The following is a 21709-nucleotide window of genomic DNA, read 5'->3' as shown; positions in this document are numbered from 1 at the left end:
CTCAGTGGTTCATGTTTGTGCAAGTAAAATTCTCATAATTTCATTGTCCCAAATTACTTATAGTCAGACTATAGCAATGTCAAGCCTCTAAATTTTATAGGAAAGCTTCATGTACATTAGGCTATGATCTCTAGGGCTGAGCAGTACTGGATCTCCAGTGACTCTCCCACTGGAGGAAGTAGAGTTAGAGGGTACTACAATTAGGACATGATGTACTCAACTTGAGACTGTTTCTTTCTGAGGTGTCTGGACTTATGTGCTTACACACAATACCTAAACTGGATTATGATCATTGGGCCAAGTTTAGAAGAAATACCATAGCACATGTCATCAGTCCCTATAGGAGTAATCTCATTTTCTCAGCTATGGATTTCTGAAACTAAACAATAAAATTCACCAAATATAAGAATCAGTACTATTACTCAAGAACAATTCCAAAATAGCCAATATATTAACAACTCAAGTACCAATTTGTAACAAAATGAACAATAATTAAGAAACTGTAGCAGGGGCTGAGTAGCACCAGTCTCAGGAGGCTGAGGCAGGAGGATCACAAGTTCAAGGTCAGCCTTGGCTACCTGGTGAGTGGGTGAGCAGCTGGGCTATATAGCAAAACATATTTCAAAAAACAAAATCTCCCTGGTGTACCAAGTCTCTCTCTGTCTCTCTCTCTCAAATAAACAAACAAACAAACTTAAAAAAAAAATCTGCTGGGCATGGTGGCACACGGCTTTGATCCCAGAACTCAGGAGGCTGAGGTAGGAAGGAGGAGGACTGCTCAGTTTGAGGCCAGCCTGAGACTACATAGTGAATTCTAGGTCAGCCTGGTCTACAGTGAGACCCTACCTAAAAAAAAAAAATCGAAAAAGGAAAGAAAGAAAACTTGTCATGACAGAGTACAGTAGAATAAAGAATCTAGTAGAGGACCCAAGCATGTTGAGCAATTGGATTTATGATCCAAGCTGACAGCAGTTCACCAGGAAAAGGCTTTTTCAAACATAGTAACAGCACAACTGTTATTGTATGGAGACAAAGAAATATGGCTGTATTCTTACCTATATACAAAAGTTAACCAAGATGAAGTTTAATACCTAAATATGAAGACTAGGCAATAAAGCACTGTATCCTCTAACTTTTTTCTTGGGCATATGTACATCTGCATACACCCTGCATGCATGTGTGTAGAGCCCAGACGAGGGTACTGGGTGTCCTCTCTTCCTTCCTTGAGACAGTGTTCCTCTGAACTAGAGTTCATGTTTTTCCATCAGATGGGCTGGCCAGTGAGCTCTGGTGGTCCTCCCATCCCCACTTGCCCTGGCATTGAGGATTCACACATGCACAGCCACACCTGGCTTATTAGGTGGAAACTAGGGACCCAACTGCAGTCCAACTTTGGCTGGTGCATAAAAGTCAAATTAGAAACACTCCAGTCGCAAACCTCAACATCCATTTCAGCTGCTGCCTCACAGGGGACTCTATGGTGCTATAGTAACAGCCTGGTGCCCATTTCCTTTCCTCATGCTCTCTTGCCTCCCAACCACTCTGGCACTTCCCAGTGTGGACTGCCCACATACCTTCTCTTGACTTCAATGACCACAAGCAACTTTTAGTGGCATTGGTGTCTCTAGATCATCATTCATTCCCTCACAAATTAGCCCATGCAGCCAGACCACTAAAGCCCATTTAAGTGAGACATAGCAAGAACTAGCTATGAAGGTAGAAAAGATGATACATTAGATTTATTTAATCACGATTTTCAGACTCAGAGTACAGCTCAGGTAGAGCACTAGTCTGGTATGCACACCAGGGTTCAAGCCCTACACTGTCAATTTGAAAAAATTTACAGTGTTTTCTCTACTTCCTAAACATTAGGAAGTACATTAGGCTTCAATGAGTTAGCAATAACATTTTAAGTAAGATTTTAATAATGTACAAAGCTTTTCAAGTATATGTGAACAAACAGACATGTGTTTAATCAAATATTCTTCAGTTCCCATGTAAGGAAGAATAAACACTATCTGTTAAGTCCTTTATCAATAAACACTAATTAAATAAAAGCTATCCAAAGATATTTCATTCTTAAAAATTAAGTATGGTTGAGAACTGATCAAACTTCATTTGCACGAAGAATAATCTTTAGATGTAATTGTATTTAGTTATTCATTTTGTAAATGTTATTAATCAAAGTTTGTTAAAATTACATTGATTATCACTAAGTAAATCTTATTAGTGAAAACATGCCAATTCTTTAGTGTTTGTATATGTATGCTCACACCCCATGTGCACACATGCAGAGGAGAGAGCTGGGGATCTTCTTTTACTCATCTCTGTTGTTTTCTTGAGATGGGTCTCACTGAACTTGGACCTGCAGTTTTTGGTCAGACTTGCTGACCAGAAAGTCCTACCAATTCTCCAGTCTCTGCTTCCCATAGGATTGGAGTTATAGGACAGGTGTGTACTGCCATGCCCTGACTTTTACATGGGCATTGGGGAATCAAACTCAGGGTGATTCAGGTCCTTTTAGGTCTTTATACTTGCATGGTGAGCACTCTTACCCATTGAGCCATCTCCTCAGCTTCAAGACATGCCAATTCACCAATTATGTAGGAAACTTTAAAAAATAATATTTTTAAAAATTTATTTGAGTGGGGGGAAGGGGGAGAATGGGTACACCAGAGCTGCCAAGCAGCTGCAAATAAACTCCAAATGCAGGTGCTGCCTTGTGCATCTGGATCAATTATTAAGAAAATTTTTATTGTAATATAATATGAATTATGCATTTTTTGAATTTTTTATTTTTAAACTTTCTATTGACAACCTCCATCATATGTATGTAACATGTTGTGCTCATAATCCCCTTCCATCACCCTCCTCTCTCTTCCTTACTCTATCCCTCTTCCATTGAACCCATTCTTCTTTCCAGGTAGTCCCTCTTATATTTTGATGTCATCCTTTCTTTTTCTGCCCTCGCCTTATACAGGTCTTGTGTGGGTAGCATCAGCCAAGAGGGGTTATGAATGTCATGGCCACTTAGCATTTTTAAAGTCTCCCATCACTACTACATCAAGACAAGCTGTGTCACATGACATACAATAATATAGCACCTACTGCAGCTATAATACATACTGTGTCTTGCTTTGGAATTTGGACTAAAACCGAGAGTAGCTGTTCTGTGTCGAGGAATCTTGATATGACTGAAACAAACAAACATTGTGAGCACTTGAACCTTCGGCACAGCTGGAAATGCAGAGTATGTAAAATGGTATCACTGAATAAAATACTGTCCTCAAGTGATAAAATACAGTTTTTGCCCTGTAACTGTTACCTTTTTAATTTCTTCTTAGGCAACCCAGCAGTAAAACAGTAAGGTCTTTATGTTGGTCACTTGGTCTTTCCTCAAACTATGACCCTGCTGACCTGACCGCCTTTCCTTCTTGAAAGTACTGTGGGTTCTACATATTGACTATCAGAACTTTCTCCACCTTCTAAGTTCACTTGTGTGGTGCTAGGGATGGTGCTAGGGCCTGCCACCTGCTAGACAAGCACTTTATCACTGAGCAATGCTGTCCACACTTTTTTACCTTTTTGTCTCTACTTTTCTTCTTCCTCCTCAAATGAGGGTTAGCTTACAGTGATCACTCAACAAATAACCAAGGAACCTTCCCAAGTAATCTAACTTCTCTGAACCATGGTGGTACTCATCCTTGCTGTAGATGGCATCTTTGTGCCAGAGCTATGAAAATTGAGATGGGTAAAGGTCCTTGCACATACTAAAGCTCAGAAATGCTCTTTTACTCTTCTCAGCTCATTTTGTAACTTGAATATTTTGCAAATGCTCACACATAATCTTTTTCTTTGAGGTAGGGTCTCACTCTAGTCAAAGCTGACCTGGAATTCACTATGTAGTCTCAGGGTGGCCTTGAACTCATGGCGATCCACCTACCTCTGCCTCCCAAGTGCTAGGATTAAAGGCATGCGCCACCACGCCCAGCTCACATATATTTTTTATAAAGTATTTTATTTTATTTGAGAGACAGAAAGGCAGATAGAGAGAGAATGGGCATGCCAGGGCCTTTAGCCACTGCAAACAAACTCCAGATACATGCATCGCCTTGTGCATCTAGCTGACATGGGCACTAGGGTATCAAACAATGGTCCTTAGGTTTCATAAACAAGTGCCTTAACCACTAAGCCATCTCTCCAGCCCTGATACACATAATTTTAAAAAACTGTGTGTGTGTGTGTGTATTCCAGTCTTTTTTGCCATTGCAAACAAATTCCAGACTACTGTTTGCAAGTGGATTTACATGGATGCTGGGGAATTGAACTTGGGCCAACCAGGTTTGAAAGCAAGCACCTTTAACCACTGAGCTATCACCTGAGCCCCTATCAAAAATTTTAATCTCATTTTAAATATTCCCAGGGGTTTTTCCCATCTTAACCATTTAATATAAAGAGCTATTGAAGGCTACCATTTCCCCCTTTTTTAATAAATAGAGAACTATACTGAGTATTCCTTAATGACTCATGGCTTTATTATTAGTGTGAAATATAACTGCAAAAGCTATGTGTTCATACTTTCACAAAGTGCCCAAAGCTGATACTCATTTTTAAAACTCCTAAATGTTTATGTTAATTGCTTTCTACTCAAACTTCCAGGTATATGTCAAGGGTGGGAAACTGTGGCCCTTTCTACATGGTTTCTTCTTCAGTAATTATGTTAGAACTGTGTTAATGATCAGACTAAGGCTGAATATTCTGTTGTTACACTGAGCATGACGTTCCACATGATGTAACACCAAGGTGCTTTACATAGTGAGTCCACTGGCCAATCCGTGTGAAGGCCTGACAGCCAAACCAGTCTCTTCCTTCTTCCTTGCTCCAAATCTCTCACTACTACCAGAAAATGTTTCTAAAATAAGGACTTGACCACATTCCTCTCTAGGTTCACAACTGTCAGCTTCCTAGTATCTGAAGGAAAAACCAGACTACTCCAAGTTGCACTGAGGCCCATCACAACTACACATGTCCACAGTCCTAGTCCTGGGAGACTAGGGAGGAGGAGAATCACAATGACAAGGCCAACCTGACCTGTACAGTGAGACCCTGTCTCAAAACATACACACATACATGACATTCACTTACCTGACTGAAGTCCAAAAAAGAGTTCCTCATCTTGCAGTAGTTCTTGAACACAATCTAATCTCATGTTAATGGTTTCAACATCAACCAGGGGTTCTAATATATTAGAACGAAGTCTTCTACTCCCTCCAGGAGTTTTGGTATAATTTAAAACACCAAATAGAGTGTGACTATTCCTTTGGAAACACAAATTGGAAATTTCATTATGTATACAAAGAAAAATCCAAGAAAACTACATTTTAACTTTGCAATTAAATAATCTTATGATTTTTTTTTGTTGTTGTTTGTTTGGTTGGTTGGTTTTCTGAGGTAGGATCTCGCTCTAGCCCAGGCTGACCTGGAATTCACTATATAGTCTCAGGGCAGCCTCAAACTCACAGAGATCCTCCTACCTCTGCCTCCTGAGTGCTGGGATCAAAGGCGCACACCACCATACCTGGCTCTTATGGCCTTTTTTGACCTCATCCTCTGTGATCTTGATGTCCTTCAACACAAAGTTCATCCTTCACTTTAATAATCTATAATTTACACTTTTTAAGTTTACATTTTAAATAATCCTATAATTTACATCAGTGTTTCACAAATCTTATTATACATACAAATGACATGGAGATCCCAATTCAGTAAATATAAGGACAAAGAATCTACATATTGTTTTTTGTTTTGGTTTATTTATTTCACATAAGGTCTCATTCAGCCCAGATTGGCCCTGAGCTCTCAATCCATCAGCCTTTAAACCCTCCAACTATTGAGATGACAGGTATGCACCACCATGTCTGGTTTGCGAATATATATTTTAAGCAAATTCCCAATATGGTGGCAATCAATATCAAAACATTTTACTAACAAAAATCAATAGCATTCCCTGTATTTGATTACTTTTTCCATAGATTAATATTCACCCTAAGCAAATTTTTCTAATCCATGACATCCCATCAATAATTGTTGCACAAGTAAGAGAGCCTGAAAAGAAATGGACTTATGAGACAGACCAGAGGGACCCACCTGCCCCAGACATGTAGGTATTAAGCATTGTCAAAATCTGTTAAAAATCATGTTATCGTTAATAATAAGTTCTTTAAGTTATATTGTATGCACTACAGATGTTCATTTTCCTGTAAAGAAGCAAAGACACTGGAGACAGAGCCATCTGACTCATAGTTAGTAGGTACTGCACTCGTTTGCTGCCTGAGCTGCCTTGAGTGAAAGGACTATCAGAGTAACAGCCATCTTGATCACTCCATGAACACCCTAAGATACTGTGCAAAAGACTAAAGCTAACTGTTCCAGCTCCTGGAAGGCAGAGTCCACACACAGTCCTGTTTGAAACAATCTGTACCAGACATTTTGTAATCTCAAGTCTTTTTATTTTAATTTTTATTAGCATTTTCCATGATTATAAAAAAAATCCCATGGTAATTCCCTCCCACCCTGCCCACACTTTCCCCTTTGAAATTCCATTCTCCATCATATTACCTCCCCATCTCAATCATTGTACTTACATATATACAATATCAACCTATTAAGTACCCTCCTCCCTTCCTTTCTCTTCCCTTTATGCCTCCTTTTAAACTTACTGGCCTCTGCTACTAAGTATTTTCATTCTCATGCAGAAGCCCAATGTAATCACAAGTCTTGATGAACCATCTCTACCTTGGCCAAAGGAGCACTGCTCCTGGGGAAGGGACTCATGGCTGGTGGCAAGGCTGTGACTGTTCCAGCATAAAGGTTTGGGTGATGGCATTAACCTTAGAAATGATAAGAAGTAATCCAGAATTGGCATGGACTCTGAAGGTTAATCAAGAGATATAGATGGATTGAATATGGGGTGCAAGAGAAGAGGAAATAAGAACATCTGTTGAGTTTTAGCCATCATACTACTAGATTTGCAGATTCAAAATTCAAAGAAATATTTCAGGAATATTCATATCACCTGTCTCTGGATCTCTCATCATACACACAGTAGTTTTGCTTTTTTAAAGATCTGGTTTGTGCAGGAACAAAGAAAGCAAGGCACAAACACAAGTCTAAAATGATGGACTAGGGTGATGAATTAGAGACCTTTGTTTGCAAAGCCTTCCAGCCTGGGTTCCATTTCCCATCACCTACACAGAGCCAGTACAAAACATGGTGTAAGAGCTGGTGTGTTTTTGTGGTGGTAAGAGATCTGGCATATACGCACACACACTTACATACTGTGGTGGTTTGATTCAGGTGTCCCCTATTAACTTAGGTATTCTGAATGCTAGGTTCCCAGCTGATGGAGACTGGAAAGATGGCTCAGTGGTAAAATATGTTTGCTTGCTTGCAAAGCCTGATATCCCTGGTTGGATTCCCCAGTACCCACAGTAAAGCCAGATGTACAAAGTGGCACATGTATTTGATTTTTCCTGCAGTGGCAAGAGGCACTAAAAAGCCCATGCACTGTCTCTTGCAAATAAAAATATTTTTAAAAATAAATTTAAAATGTTTATTCAATGCTTCCCTATCAAATAATTTAAAAAACTTTCAAATAATTACTCATAGAAAAATATGATACATAAAAAATAAAAGTATGATAAAATTTAATAAGATATTTTATAAACGTTTGAATGCTTCTTACCTGCAGTCCTGGTTATTAACTAACAATTCAAGGTTTTGGGCTGATGATGAATCTATCATGGCTGTCTGTTCACTACCCTGGAAACAAACCTTCAGCGATTTTGGTGCATAAACAGAATTCTGAATAAATTCAACATATTTTAACAAAGCTGCAACAGCTGCAAGGCAGTAATACCTGTAAAGTGACCAATGATACAACACTGTGTCTTCATAATAAAAATGCTTGGGGCTGGAGAGTTGGCTTAACAATTAAGATGTTTGTCTGCAAAGCCTAAGACCCAGGTTCAATTCCCCAGTACCCACATAAAGCCAGATACACAAGGTAGCACATGCATCTGGAGTTTGTTTGCAGTGGCTGGAGGCCCTGGTGTGCCCATTCTCGTGTGTGCTCTCTCTCTAGCTTCCCCTCTCTTTCTCTCAAATAAATAAATAAATAAAATAAAATATTTATTGCTTTAGAAGGGCACAATCACTTCACCTTATTGTTAGGAACATTGTAAGCATTTATATGGCATTTCTTAAATTCAAAGGGAAAAGGTATATTAAATATGCCTAATTTTTGAAGACTAACCTCTAAATAACCTTATTAAAGCTGATTTAGCAGAGGACAATTTTCATGGATTGGTTTGCTGCTAGACAAGATCTTACTCTCACTCAGGCTGACCTGGAATGTACCGTGGAGCCCAAGCTGGCTATAACTCGCAGCCATCTTCTTGCAGCAAGCTCCTAGGTGCTGGGATGACAGGTGTGAGTCACCAGACCCAACTACAGGACGGAGTTTTTAAAGAGCTCCAGTTTCAGTGATATATGCTCATAAGTCTCTTGTTGGAAGACACCACTGCATCCTAAGTAGTCAAGTAGTGCTTTATGAGCAGAGTTAGGAGGTCTTAAGTACAGGAAAATATGCTATGATCTCAGAACAGCCACTGTGATTAACTGAGGAAACAGGCAGCCAGAATGGTTCAAATAAGAGAACCCATTAAGCACTTTCTAAGAAATATTTGCTCAAAAACACCCCATCTCATGCTGAATCCTTCAGAAGTAAAGGTGCAGAGTAACAGAACCGCTTGAACTTTCTGTGGCTATAACACCCTGAATGTGCCTGATCTCAAGCCAAGTGGGGTCGGGCCTGGTAATAGCTTTGGGTGTGTCTCCTCCTCTTAATTCTCTCTTTTTTTTTTGAGACAGGGACCCTTGTAGCACAGGCTAGCCTCAATCTTGCTATGTAGCCAAGACAGAACAACTACTAATCCTCCTGCTCCACCTCCCGAGGTCTGGGATGGCAGGCATGCACCACCACACTTTCTCACAATTGTTTTGTTTTGGTTTGTTTTTTGAGAGGATTTTGCTATTAGTCTTAGCTGGCCTAGAACTTGCTAGATAGCCATTACTAGCCTCAAAGTTATGGCAATCCTCCTGTTTCAGCCTCCCAAGTTCTGGGATTACAAGCATGCACCACCATGCCTGGCAAACTGTATTTCTCTTCCAAGATCTCACATGTCAAGCACCCTGTAGCTACTTGAGGTTTTCACAGTGTAGAGTGAGAGCAAGTAGGAGGGCAGCATACTGCAGCCCATTTGCAGAAATCCTATATAAACCAATTCAGCAATATATGCCTTATAGATATATTTCCATAACTTTTTCAGTATTTCAATAATTGCTCAGTGAGTGCTATGAGACAGCCACACTTCTCAACAGTAGGAATACAGCACACACACACACACACACACGTCCCTGTCCTTGTGTAACCCACAGTGAAGAATTATCTTCTGGTCCAGTGTGGTGGCACATGCCTTTAATCCCAGCACTTGGGAAGCAGAGGTAGGAGGATCACCATGAGGCCACCCTGAGACTACACAGTGAATTCCAGGTCAGCCTGAGCTAGAGCAAGACACTACCTCAAAAAAGTACCACTCCCCCCCCCCAAAAAAAAAAAAAACAAAGCAAGCGGGGAGGAAGAGGAGGAGGAGAAGAATTACCTCTTTCTGAGAGTCATAGCTTACCTGGACTGAACCTCCATTAGGACAGTGCTAAATTCTGCTGTGCATAGCTGTTCAATGTATTCCAATCCTTTTGTTTCATTGAAGTATTTCCTTTGAACAGTAGTGAAGTTAACATTCTGAAAAGAAGCTTTCATGTTAATGTAAATTATTATTATTTTGTTTTTTTGAGGTAGGGTCTCACTCTGGCCCAGGCTGATCTGGAATTCACTATATCGTCTCAAGGTGGCCTTGAATTTACAGAGATCCTCCCACCTCTGTCTCCCAAGTGCTGGGATTAAAGGTGTATGCCACCACACCAGCTCAGTTGCTCAAAACTACTTTCTTATCTGTGTATGGTATAGCCCAATCCTATAATCCCACCACTCCAGAGGCTGGTACAAGAGAATTGCCATGAATTCAAAGCCAGCCTGGTTGACATGGTGAGTTACAAGTCAGTCTGGGCTACAGAGTGAGATCCTTTCTTAAAGAAACAATAAAACAGCCAGGTGTGGTAGTGCATGCCTTTAATCCCAGCACTTGGGAGGCAGAGGTAGGAGGTGAGTTTGAGGCCACCCTGAGACTACATAGTGAATTCCAGGTCAGCCTGGACCAGAGTGAGACCCTACCTCAAAAAACCAAAAGAAAAAGGAAGAAAGAAAGAAAGAAAAGAAAAGAAAAGAAAAGAAAAGAAAAGAAAAGAAAAGAAAAGAAAAGAAAAGAAAAGAAAACAATAAAACAACTGAAGCACTATCAGTCAATGTAGTGAGCATGTACAAGGTGACTGAGAGTCAGGCCTGGACATCTGAGGCTGAAAGTAAACTGCCTAGAGAAAAACACTTGCTGACAGCTGAGACCATCCATTTAAACTAGTCTGATGGCATAGTGACTAGTTCTGAGGAAGTGGTGCCTAGGAGGAGCTGGCCTTTCTAAGTGTCTTGGCCCCATGCACACTTTGAGAAACATTCTTACTTTCTTACCAAACACACTTTTTCCTTTTGCTTAAAGGTTACTGTGGGTGCCAAAACAATGAAGTAGACTCTCAATAAGTTTTATTACCTGTTCTTTAGACTATAATTTGTATTGACTGACTACACTAGGACTTTAAAATATATAGTTACTGAAAATATTTCTTTTTAAAAATTTTTTTATTAACAACTTCCATGATTATAAAAAATACCCCATGGTGATACCCTCCTTCCCCCTGAAAATATTTCTTTGTATAACATTATTAACTAGATTCAAAATAAATCTTGAATGTTACTATTAAGGATGAAAGTCAGGCTGGAGAGATGGCTTAGCGGTTAAGGCACTTGCCTGTGAAGCCTAAGGACCCAGGTTCGATTCTCTAGTACCCACATAAACCAGATGCACAAGGTGGCACATGCATTTGAAGTTTGTTTGCAGTGGCTGGAGGCCCTGGTGTGCCCACTCTTTCTCTATATATATCTGCCTCTTCTCTCTCTGTCCCTCTCCCTCTCTCTCAAATAAATAAATAAGATATCAAAACATATTAAAAAAAAAAGAATGAAAGTCTTATCAGGGTGTGGTGGTACATGCCTTTAATCTCAGCACTCGGCAGGGAAGAGGTAGGAAGATTGCTGTGAGTTTGAGGCTACTCTGAGATTACATAGTGAACCCCAGGTCAGCCTGGGCTAGAGTGAGACCCTACCTATAAAAACCAAAAAGAAAAAAGAATGAAAATCTTTTACCTTGAAATTTTCTGTGATCAGAGTAAATAACTTGGTTGAATTTCCCGCAACACAAGCAGTATTTGACATTATTATTTCCAAAGGTGATAAAATTTTGAGTTTAGTGATCACCTGAAATTATTAGAATAATAATTTTCTTAAATGTAAGCTTAAGACAGTCTTTAAAACCCTAAGAGTTTTATATTATTCTGAGAGGTAAATTCTTAAAATTAATTGACAAATTTCAACAGTTCTAATTAGTTATTTCAGTTAAAATGTATTTTCAGCTGGGCATGGTGGCATACACCTTTAATCTCAGCACTCAGGAGCCAGAGATAAAAGAATTGCCATGGGTTCAAGGCTACCCTGAGACTACAGAGTGAATTCCAGATCAGCCTACACTAGAGTGAGATCCTACCTTGGAAAAAAATACCAATAAAATATATCTCCAAAGCTGATCTATTAGTCACCTATAAGTACAAATATAAAATATTGTTGCAAGCATAGGCTATATTTTACTCAGTTGTTTCTAGCAGCCATAACTCAGAATAATAATTTTAAGTCTATTATATATTTATTCACAAAATAAGGATTTATTTATTTAAGGTGTTGAGAGAGAAAGTCTTATACTGTAGTTTAGGATAACCTGAGACTCACAGCAGGCATGAGTTACCATACCCAGTTACAAAATAAGATACCTGAAAATAAAGTTTTCTACTAGGCAGTTAGAAAACATAACATCTTTGAAGCTGGAGTGATAGGTTAAGATAGAAGTTAAGGTGGTGGACTGCAAAGCCTAAGGACCCAGGTCTGATTTCCTAGTACCCACATACGCCAGATGCATAAGGTGGCACATGTATCTAGAGTTCGTTTACAGTGGCTGCAGGCCCTGGCACTCCCATTCTCTCCCTCCCCCCCTCTCTCTCTGTCTGTCTGTCTCTCTCAAAAGAAGTAGATAAATGAAAAAAAGTTAAAGAAAATAAAACATCTAGTACAGAATCCACAGTGATCCCATCAGCACAGTCAACTCAGTCATGGGAAGGAAACACAGGTGACTAGCGTTCATCTGTGGCTTTGCTTTTCCCAAAATAAAGTATACTTCCTAGAGTGACACCTGACACAGAAGTCCCTTCTTCCTTCCTTCCCTTCTTCCTTCTTTTTTCTTTTGGTTTTTTGAGGTAGGGTCTTGCTGTAGCCCAGGCTAACCTGGAATTCACTATGTAGTCTCAAGGTAGCCTTGAATACATGGCAATCCTCCTACCTCTTCCTCCCGAGTGCCGGGAAAAAGGCATGCACCACTACGCCTGGCCTGGCACAAAAATTTTTAATCAATCTAACATGTCTCTCAAAAATGTTTTCCTGTTCTTCTGAATTTACATAAAATTTTATAAAATACCTCTAGATGAGCCAGTATAAGTATCACCTAGGCTATAGCACTGGGGAAATGTGGGTAAGGTGCTAGAAGCCACACAAGTATGAAGACCTGAGTTCAGATCTCCAGAACCCACATAAAAGCCAGGCATAGTGGCATGTGACTATAATATCAGTGCTGAGGAGATGGAACAGGGTCTCCTTGGGAACTGATGGCTAGCCTGGCTAGCCAAACTGGTGAACTCTAGGTTCAGTGCAAGATGCTATCTCAAAAAATAAGGGAAGAATGATTGAGGAAGACACCAAAAGTTGACCTCACACACACCACATACATACACAAACAAAATAATTATTTAGCTTATTAGGTGTAATTAAATTATGGTGGGTATAGTGGATCACACCTATAATTGCAACACGTGGAAGGCTGAGGCAGGAGGACTGCCACAATGCTAGCCTAGGTAATATAGTGAGTTTCAGGCTAGCCTGAGCCAAAGAATGGGACCCTGTCTGAAAAAAATGAAAATACAAAAGGATTATTAGTTATTACAAGGAAGCCTAAGTACTAGGAACCACTAAGTAGAACCTGAGAAGCATAAAGAACAATAAAGCACCAAGAGTAGAATAAATCGTAGGTTCAAATGTACTTGGGTCAACTATATTTTTAAAACTGACTAGGAGTCGATTTAAAAGCAAAATGTGGGCTGGAGAGATGGCTTAGCGGTTAAGCACTTGCCTGTGAAGCCTAAGGACCCCGGTTTGAGGCTCGATTCTCCAGGACCCACGTTAGCCAGATGCACAAGGGGGCGTATGGGTCTGGAGTTCGTTTGCAGTGGCTGGAAGCCCTAGCACGCCCATTCTCTCTATCTATCTACCTCTTTCTGTTACTCTCAAATAAATAAAAATGAATAAAAGCAAAATGTACAGGCTGGAGAGATTACTTAACAGTTAAGGTGCTTACCTGAGAAGCCTAAGGACCCAGGTTTGATTTTAAAATACCCACGTGAGTCAGATGCACAAGGTGGTATATGGGTCTGGAGTTTGTTTGCAGTAGCTGGAGGCCCTGCTGCACCTATACTCAATCTCTCTCTCTGCCTCTCTTTCTCAAGGAAATAAATTAAATTATAAAAAGTGAAATGTTCCCCATAGCCTCATGTGCATACTCACTCCTTGGAAAGCTGATGGAGCCTTGCTGGAGGAGGTGTGTCACTGGGAGTGGGCCTTGGAATATTAGACCCAGCTCTGCCTGCTGCACTGCTATTGCCACTTCCTCCCTGCTATTGAGACTTGAAAATGTGAGGCCTGGCTGTCTGCTCCTGCCATGCTCTCCCCTCCATGATATAACTTCCCTCAAAACTATAAACCTAAACTACCCCCTGTCCTTCATAAGCTACTTTTGGTCAGGTGTTTTTCCCAGCAACTCAAGGGTAACTGCTGCACCTCTACCTAATAGACTATGCATATTTCCATTATACTAGGCCAGTAGCCCAAACCATGGTGAATGGTAGGAAGTGAAGGAAAGCTAAGTGAAGGCAGGAATCTAAGATACTAAATTAAAACTGGTCTAGGGCACCTATTTCCCTTAACTTTACAAGAACAATATGCAGGTACAATTTCAGCAGAAACCGCTTATGTAGATATTACATAGGAATGGGTTGAGGATTATTAATTTGAAGAAATTAATTATTCAATGGTAAATGATTAAATGTTCAATAACAACAGAATTCTTTATTTTAAGGATAAAATGGGTTTGGAAATGACAACAGATGTAGAACAGTTCTGTTTTGAGTCAAAGTATTTATATGGGAATACCCATGAAGAACAAAGTAAGCTATCAAGAGAAGCACTGACTTGAAGATCTGCATACTTCCCATTAGAGCAAGCACTTTCTAGGATTATTAATAGATTTGTGATGGGAAAAGTCCATATGGGAAGGAGATGAGTAAGAACAAGTACAATGCCTATGTATGAAAATCCCATAATTAAACCATTACTTGAAGAACAAAAGAAAGTTTTAAAAGGTTCTGCATGACTTCATTCATATGACATTCATAAAGTAAGATCCAATAGATGGAGACCAAATTGCCCATCATGAGGACTGGGGTGAGAGACAGATAAAACAAAGAGATAGCAGGAATAAGTCTTCTGGTGATGGGACATCTCGGTTGTGGTGGAAGCTATGTAAGTCTATCGATGTGATAAAGTTGCACAGAGCACCACACGCACCACATGAAAACCTAACAAAACCTGTGCAGCTCTGCAGATTGATCCCCTGTCCCTTTCCAGGTTATGACATTGTACTATATGTTATTGGGGAAACAGGACCAGGGGAGCTTCCTTTAACTACACAGTGTCTTTGCAAAGTCCTGGGAAGCAACAACTATTTCACACTAAAAATCTGTAAAAGCACTTACCTTTGCATATGTTGTATTATCTGCAAACTGGGATAATATAATTTGTGGGCTTTTCAGATCAATACTTGCCATTCCTATCTCACCTCTGGCAAGCCCTCTCCCTTCTACCACAGCAACAATAACTGATGGGGAGTGTGCAGAAATTGCTGAAGAGGATGTGGCTGTTGACAATTGTCAAATAAAGAACATATGTAAGTATGAATCACAATTGATTCTAATTCCTTCACATAAGACCTTGAAGCCTAACTCTAATTATTTTAATAATACCAAAGAAAGTAACTTTTTCCCCATCAAAATATAACTTTCCACTGGGCATGGTGGCACATGCCTTTAATCCCAGCACTTGGGAAGCAGAGGTAGGACTGCTGTGAGTTCAAGGCCACCCTAAGACTACACAGTGAATTCCAGGTCAGTGTGAGCTAGAGTAAAAACCTACCTTGAGCCGGGCATGGTGGCGCACACCTTTAATCCCAGCACTCAGTAGGCAGAGGTAGGAGGATTACTGAGAGTTTGGCCATCCTGAGACTACATAGTGAATTCCAGGTCAGTCTGGTCTAGAGTGAGACCCTACGTCGAAAAAACAAAAAAAAAACAAAAAAAAAAAACAAAAAAAAAAAGAAAAGAAAAGCAAAGAAAAGAAAGAAAAGAAAAGAAAGAAACCTACCTGGAAAACCAAAACCAAACAAACAAATAAACTTTCCATTATCTAAAGTATAAAAATGTTCAAGCTCCTAACCTTAACCCTATTTTAGCAAGTTTACATGAACATTTAGAATTTTGAGGCAGATTTTTTTTTTTTTTTTTTTTGAGGTAGGTTCTTGCTCTAGCCCAGGCTGACTGCGAATGTACTATGTAGTCTCAAGACGGACTTGAACTCATGGTGATCCTCCTACCTCTGCCTTCGGAGTGCTGGGATTAAAGGTGTGCCACCACACCCAGCTTTTGAGACAGGCTTTTTGGTATAACCCTGGATGACTTGTAATTTACTAAGTAGACCAGGTTTCCTTGAATTTACAGTAATCTTCTTGTCTCGGCTTCTCTAGTGCTGGGATTCAAGTTTGCACCACTACACCGAACCTTAACTTTAAGAATGATAAATTCATATATTGTTTTATTTTGAATTTATCATAATGAAGTTATTAATGAAACTTTGAACTTGGTATTTAAAAACCCAGCTCATTTACCTTACTCTAATATGTAAATGCTACAATTACTTCATAATAGTTTCATAAAATACTGTACAAATAAATTATTTCTACTGAAAAAAGTATATAGTAAAAAATATAATGTAACTGTCTTGTTTAACATAAGAGCTGGTTGAAAGGATCAAGCAGTATTATGAACTTATGAATATATTGTATAAGAATTACATATGCAGCTATGAATTTCAATTATGAGATATCTGTGTAATTTGGGAATGAAAATTATAATAAAATATCTAACATTTTAAGCCTTATCATATATGTTAAAGACACTTAAAATTCTTTATGTGAATGCAGTTATTTATTTGTCACCAAATCCCACCCAACATGTACCATCATTTACTCAATTTAACTAAAAGGAGACTGAAGGAGAGATGGAACTGATGAAAACGAGGGAGGGAGAGATGGAAGTGATGGTAACAGTATTCTTCCAGATGGCCTGGCTCCAAAGCTGGTGCATTCCACACATTACTGACTGAAATCTGCTTGGCTTTTTCCTCCCAAAAGACTGGCCTTTTTTTTTTTTTTTTTTTTTTGGCGGTGCACACATCTTTAATTCCAGTGACCATGATTTTTACAAAACACTTAATATAGGTATTCAAACTCATTCCATACTAGTTCCACACATTCCTACCTATGTGGTTCAAAAGCTAAAGTAGAAAATAAACCCCCAATAGTTTGCTGCTTAAAAAAAAAAAATCTCTCTCACACAGAGCTTTTTTTGAAGGGGAGAGAGTGAGAGCAAGAGCGAGACTGAGAGAGACAATTGGTGTGTCAGGACCTCCAGACAATTTAATCAAACTCCAGACATGTGTGCCACTTCGTGCACATGAGTGACCTTGCACATAAGTCACCTTGTGTGTCCGGCTTATGTGGGATCTGGGAAATCAAACATGGCTCCTTAGGCTTTGCAAGCAAGTGCCTCAAATGCTACTGCTTAGCTTTTTTAGAAGCACCCACATCTTCATCTGTTAGCTAGAACAAGCATCTTAATGAGGCTGTTACATGAGAACTGAATGCAAGGCTAGGGGTGTGCTCAGTGGTCGAGGGCTTACCTAGCGTGCACAAGGCTACAGGCTCACTAGTACTGCAGATGAGCAAACCAATACCTTTAAAAGTGTCCTTTGAAACAATTAAATTTGATGATATGCAGAAGGGGTTTCTAAACTATATGTAATTACTTAAGTGAAAGTCATTATCCAGTAGCGGAGGGATTTGGGCTGGGGGAAAAGGTAGGATGGTGGGAGGGGATTATGATCATATATGTATGGAGTTGCCAATAAAACTTTTCAAAAAAACAGTCAGTGGGATGGTGAGATGAATTAGCAATTAAGGTGTTTGTCTGCAAAGCCAAAGGACCCAGGTGTGATTCCCCAGGGCCCATGTAAGCCAGATGCACAAAGGGGCACATGCGTCTGGAGCTCGTTGGCAATGGCTAAAGGCCCTGGTGTGCCCATTCTTCTTTTTCTCTATCTGCCCACCATCTCTCAAATAAAATGAATAAAATTTATAAATAAATAAATAAAATAATGATAAATAAGTAAAAATTAAATTAAAAAATATTTTTAAAGCTTTCATTTCTGTCACAAAGTTGACTCACCAAAACTTAAAAGAAAAATATAATCCTTAAAAAAAAAAGCTGTCAAAAAAAAATTTTTTTTTTAAAGCTGTCAATAAGCCCGGGCATGGTGGTGCATGCCTTTAATCCCAGCACTCAGGAGGCAGAGGTAGGAGGACTGCCATGAGTTCGAGGCCACCCTGAGACCCTATAATGAATTCCAGGTCAAGTTGGGCTAGAGTGAGACCCTACCTCGAAAAATAAAAAAAAAATTTAAAAAAAAAGAGAGAAAAAAAAGCTGTCAATAGCAATATGAGTATCAAGTTTTTGATTTAAACAAAAGTCATCTATAAAATGAGATGATTCCTGTGTATTTTTGTCAGAATGGTTAGAATTCAAGACTGCATTTACTAACAATAAATGTGTAACCTTGTCAATTTAGGCTAAAATTATGGATATGGGTAAATTGACATATTTATCTTTTCATGATATATATTAGTGACAGTAACTAAAAAGGAGCTTAGCCATCCAAATTTATAATTTACAAGACTTTAGCAGCTTCAGGAGAACATCCAGGTTAATCTTCCACTCATTTTACCTGAATATGCCACTTGTGGTGTCCAATCTTTATAACCCAATCTCTGGGGATTCGCAGCAGATAATGGAGTTTTCACCAGCTGTGGATAATTGGAATCTTTTACAGAAGAAGAGCTGGTACCAATAGGAAAATTGGATGCAATTGTGTTTGCTGCATAAGATCTTTTGTTTATAAAAGATGAACCTGAATTTGAAAATAATGCATTAATTCTAAATGATTAGCATTATGTATTTATTCCTATAATTTACAGCATACTCACTTTCAATGAAACTTAATATGATAATGACTTTTTAAATATTATAAAGTTAATAATTATTGATAACTTAAAAGGGGGGTGCCAGGGTCTCTTGCTGTTGCAAAAAATACCAAATGATTGCACTACTTTTTACATCCAGTTTTACATGGGTATTGGGGATAGGCCAGCAGACTGCAAGCAACACCATTTTAACTGTGGAGCTATCTCCCCATTGTTAAAAAATATTTTTATTTATTTATTTATTTGAAAGACAGAGAGAGAGAGAGAGAGAGAAAGAAAGAGGAAGAGAAAGGGAAGGAGGGAGGGAGGAGAGAAGAGAGGGAGGGAGGGAAAGAGAGAGAGAGAGACAGAGAGAATGGTGTGTGCCAGGGCCTGTAGCCACTGCAAAGGAACTCCAGACACATCTGTTCCCTTGTGCATCTGGCTTATGTGGGTCCTGGGGAACAGAACCATAGTCACCTGGAAAACACCTTAACCACTAAGCCATTTCCCCAGTGTCTGAATGTATATCCCAGACTAGCTTCCAGCTTATAAAAAGGGAATAATTGGAAAGAAGTGCAGATTTGGGCTTAGGAGATGGTTTAGTGATTAAGGTGCCTGCCTACAAAGCCTAAGGACCCAGGATCCATGTAAGCCAGATGCACAAGGTGGTGCATGCGTCTAGAGTTTGTTTTCAGTGGCTGGAGGCCCTGGCATGCCAATTCTCTCCCCCCCCCCCCGCCTCTTTCTCCCACTCTCAAATAAATAATAAAATGTTTAAAAGAAAGAAGAGGGGATTCAGTGAAGGGGGAATGGAGAGGTAGGACAAAAGAGGATGAAGGGGGGATAATGCAAATTTTAAAAATAAAAATTCTATATAGAATTTCATAGGACTTTCCAATAAATGTTCTTCATTTTTCAATTCTTTAAAAATTCAAAACTTAGGTACTACCCAGGTATAGTGACTAATGCCTGTAATACCAGTATTCCGGAGGCTGAGGTAGTAGGACCACAGGACTGCGGTTAGCCTAGGCTGAGCTACCTAGGAACTGTGAGGCAAGCCTTATCTATATATAAAGGCCTTGTCACAACAAAAGGGAGGTGCTGGAGTTACAGCTCAGTGATAAAGCACTGCTTGTCTGGCATGCTCAAAGCCCTGTGTGTGCAATCCCTAATACTTAAAAAAAATCTTACCACTATACCTGGAGCCAGTAGCCATATGTGGCTATTTGATTAAATAATTGATACTTTACTTTGTCACACTAGCCACATTTGGCTACTGACTGCATCTTGGGCTATACAGATAGAGAACATTTCTATCTTCACAGAAAGTTCTATCAGATAATGTGGCAATAGATCCCATATGTAAGTATTTCTTGGGAGGGGGGAAGCCTTTAGAAGTCTTCTCAGTACTTCTACATGTCCCAGAATGAGCTCATTATCTTTCTGCCAACATTTACTCTTCCAGCCATGGTAAACAGCATATCATGTGCTGTTACCCAAGTCAGAAAGGAGTCATTCTTAAAACCCTTATCAATCCTAAAGAAAAACAAAAAACATTCAGAATTGCCAAATTCTGTAGGCCTCTTTTTTGTCTCATTTGTGAAAGGGTTTTGGTATGCAGACAAGTTGCATTGTTCTCAAATATGTGCTGCTTTTCCTACCCCTTCCTCCAGAGTGCTAGGACGGTAGGCTTGTCCTGTCCCATGGGTGACTTTTCTTTCTTCCTCCTATTTTCTTTCTTTCTCTTTCTTAGTCTTCAGCTTTTAATGTTTTAGAGGCAGGGTCTCACGTTAGTCCAGGCTGACCTGGTACTCACTCTGCAGTCCCAGAATGGCCTCGAACTTACAGTGATCCTCCTACCTCTGCTGGAATTAAAGAGCTGTGCTACCATGCCTGGCAACCTTTTTTTTTTTTTTTTTAAAGACCATTAAAATTGAGTGATAGAGATGGCTCAGCAGTTAAGAGCACTTCACTTAGGCATGAGTGCCTCTCAGATGTGAGTGCGCCAAGTCTGACTCCCTAGAACCCATGTCAGAAGGTGTGTGTTGTGTGTGTGTGTGTGCGGGAACTGGAGTGATGGCTCAGTAGTTAAGCCGCCTGCCTGCAAAACCTAATGACCTGGGTTCAATTCCCCAGTAGCCAGCTACAGATAGATGCACAAAGTGGCACATGCATTCAGAGTTGGTTTGCAGCAGCTGGAGGTGCTGGTATGCCAATCTGTCTGTCTGTCTCTCTCTCTCTGCTTGTTAAAAAAAAAAAAATGGGGGCTGGAGAGATGGCGTAGCGGTTAAGCGCTTGCCTGTGAAGCCTAAGGACCCCGGTTCGAGGCTCGGTCCCCAGGTCCCACGTTAGCCAGATGCACAAGGGGGCGCATGCGTCTGGAGTTCGTTTGCAGAGGCTGGAAGCCCTGGCGCGCCCATTCTCTCTCTCTCCCTCTATCTTTCTCTCTCTCTGTGTCTGTCACTCTCAAATAAATAAATAAAAAATTTAAAATAAAAAAAAAATGTCGTGGGCTGCAGGGATGACTTAGCAGTTAAAGCAATTGCCTACAAAGCCAAAGGACCCAGGTTCATTGCCCCAGGACCCACATAAAGCAGATGCACAAGATGGCACTTGCATCTGGAGTTCATCTGCAGTAGCTGGCGGCTCTGGTGCGCCCATTCTCTGTCTCTCCCTATCTATCTGTCTTTCTCTCTCTAAATAAATGAAAAGAGTTGTGTGTGGTCACACATGTTTGTAACGCCACTCTTGGCAAGGTGGGGGATCAAGAGAATTGCTGGGGCTTGCTGACAGACAACTGCTCCAGGCTCAGTGAGAGACCCTTTCTCAAGGAAATATGCAGATGAACAAAAGCAGGATGGCTGATATTCTCCTATGGTTGCCACACATATATATGAAGTGTGCATCAGCACACACAC

General features: G+C 39.9%; 1 protein-coding gene across 1 annotated transcript in view; it reads right to left on the bottom strand.

The window, feature by feature from the left end:
• Window positions 1–21709, bottom strand: part of Msh4 (mutS homolog 4) — a 45039-nt gene that overhangs the window by 21551 nt on the left and 1779 nt on the right. Inside the window, exons 2-8 of the mRNA XM_045138838.1 lie at window positions 18554–18736; window positions 15196–15356; window positions 11435–11545; window positions 9747–9862; window positions 7745–7918; window positions 5146–5318; window positions 3127–3194 (exon numbers count right to left, since the gene is read on the bottom strand). Coding sequence (XP_044994773.1) covers window positions 3127–3194; window positions 5146–5318; window positions 7745–7918; window positions 9747–9862; window positions 11435–11545; window positions 15196–15267 — 714 coding nt within the window. The 5' untranslated portion in view covers window positions 15268–15356; window positions 18554–18736. The remainder of the gene's footprint in view (window positions 1–3126; window positions 3195–5145; window positions 5319–7744; window positions 7919–9746; window positions 9863–11434; window positions 11546–15195; window positions 15357–18553; window positions 18737–21709) is intronic.

This window comes from Jaculus jaculus, chromosome 19 (assembly GCF_020740685.1).
Source record: "Jaculus jaculus isolate mJacJac1 chromosome 19, mJacJac1.mat.Y.cur, whole genome shotgun sequence".
Lineage (NCBI taxonomy): Eukaryota > Metazoa > Chordata > Mammalia > Rodentia > Dipodidae > Jaculus > Jaculus jaculus.
Note: the sequence above shows the minus strand (reverse complement) of the source record. Positions and strands in the feature narration are given on the sequence as shown.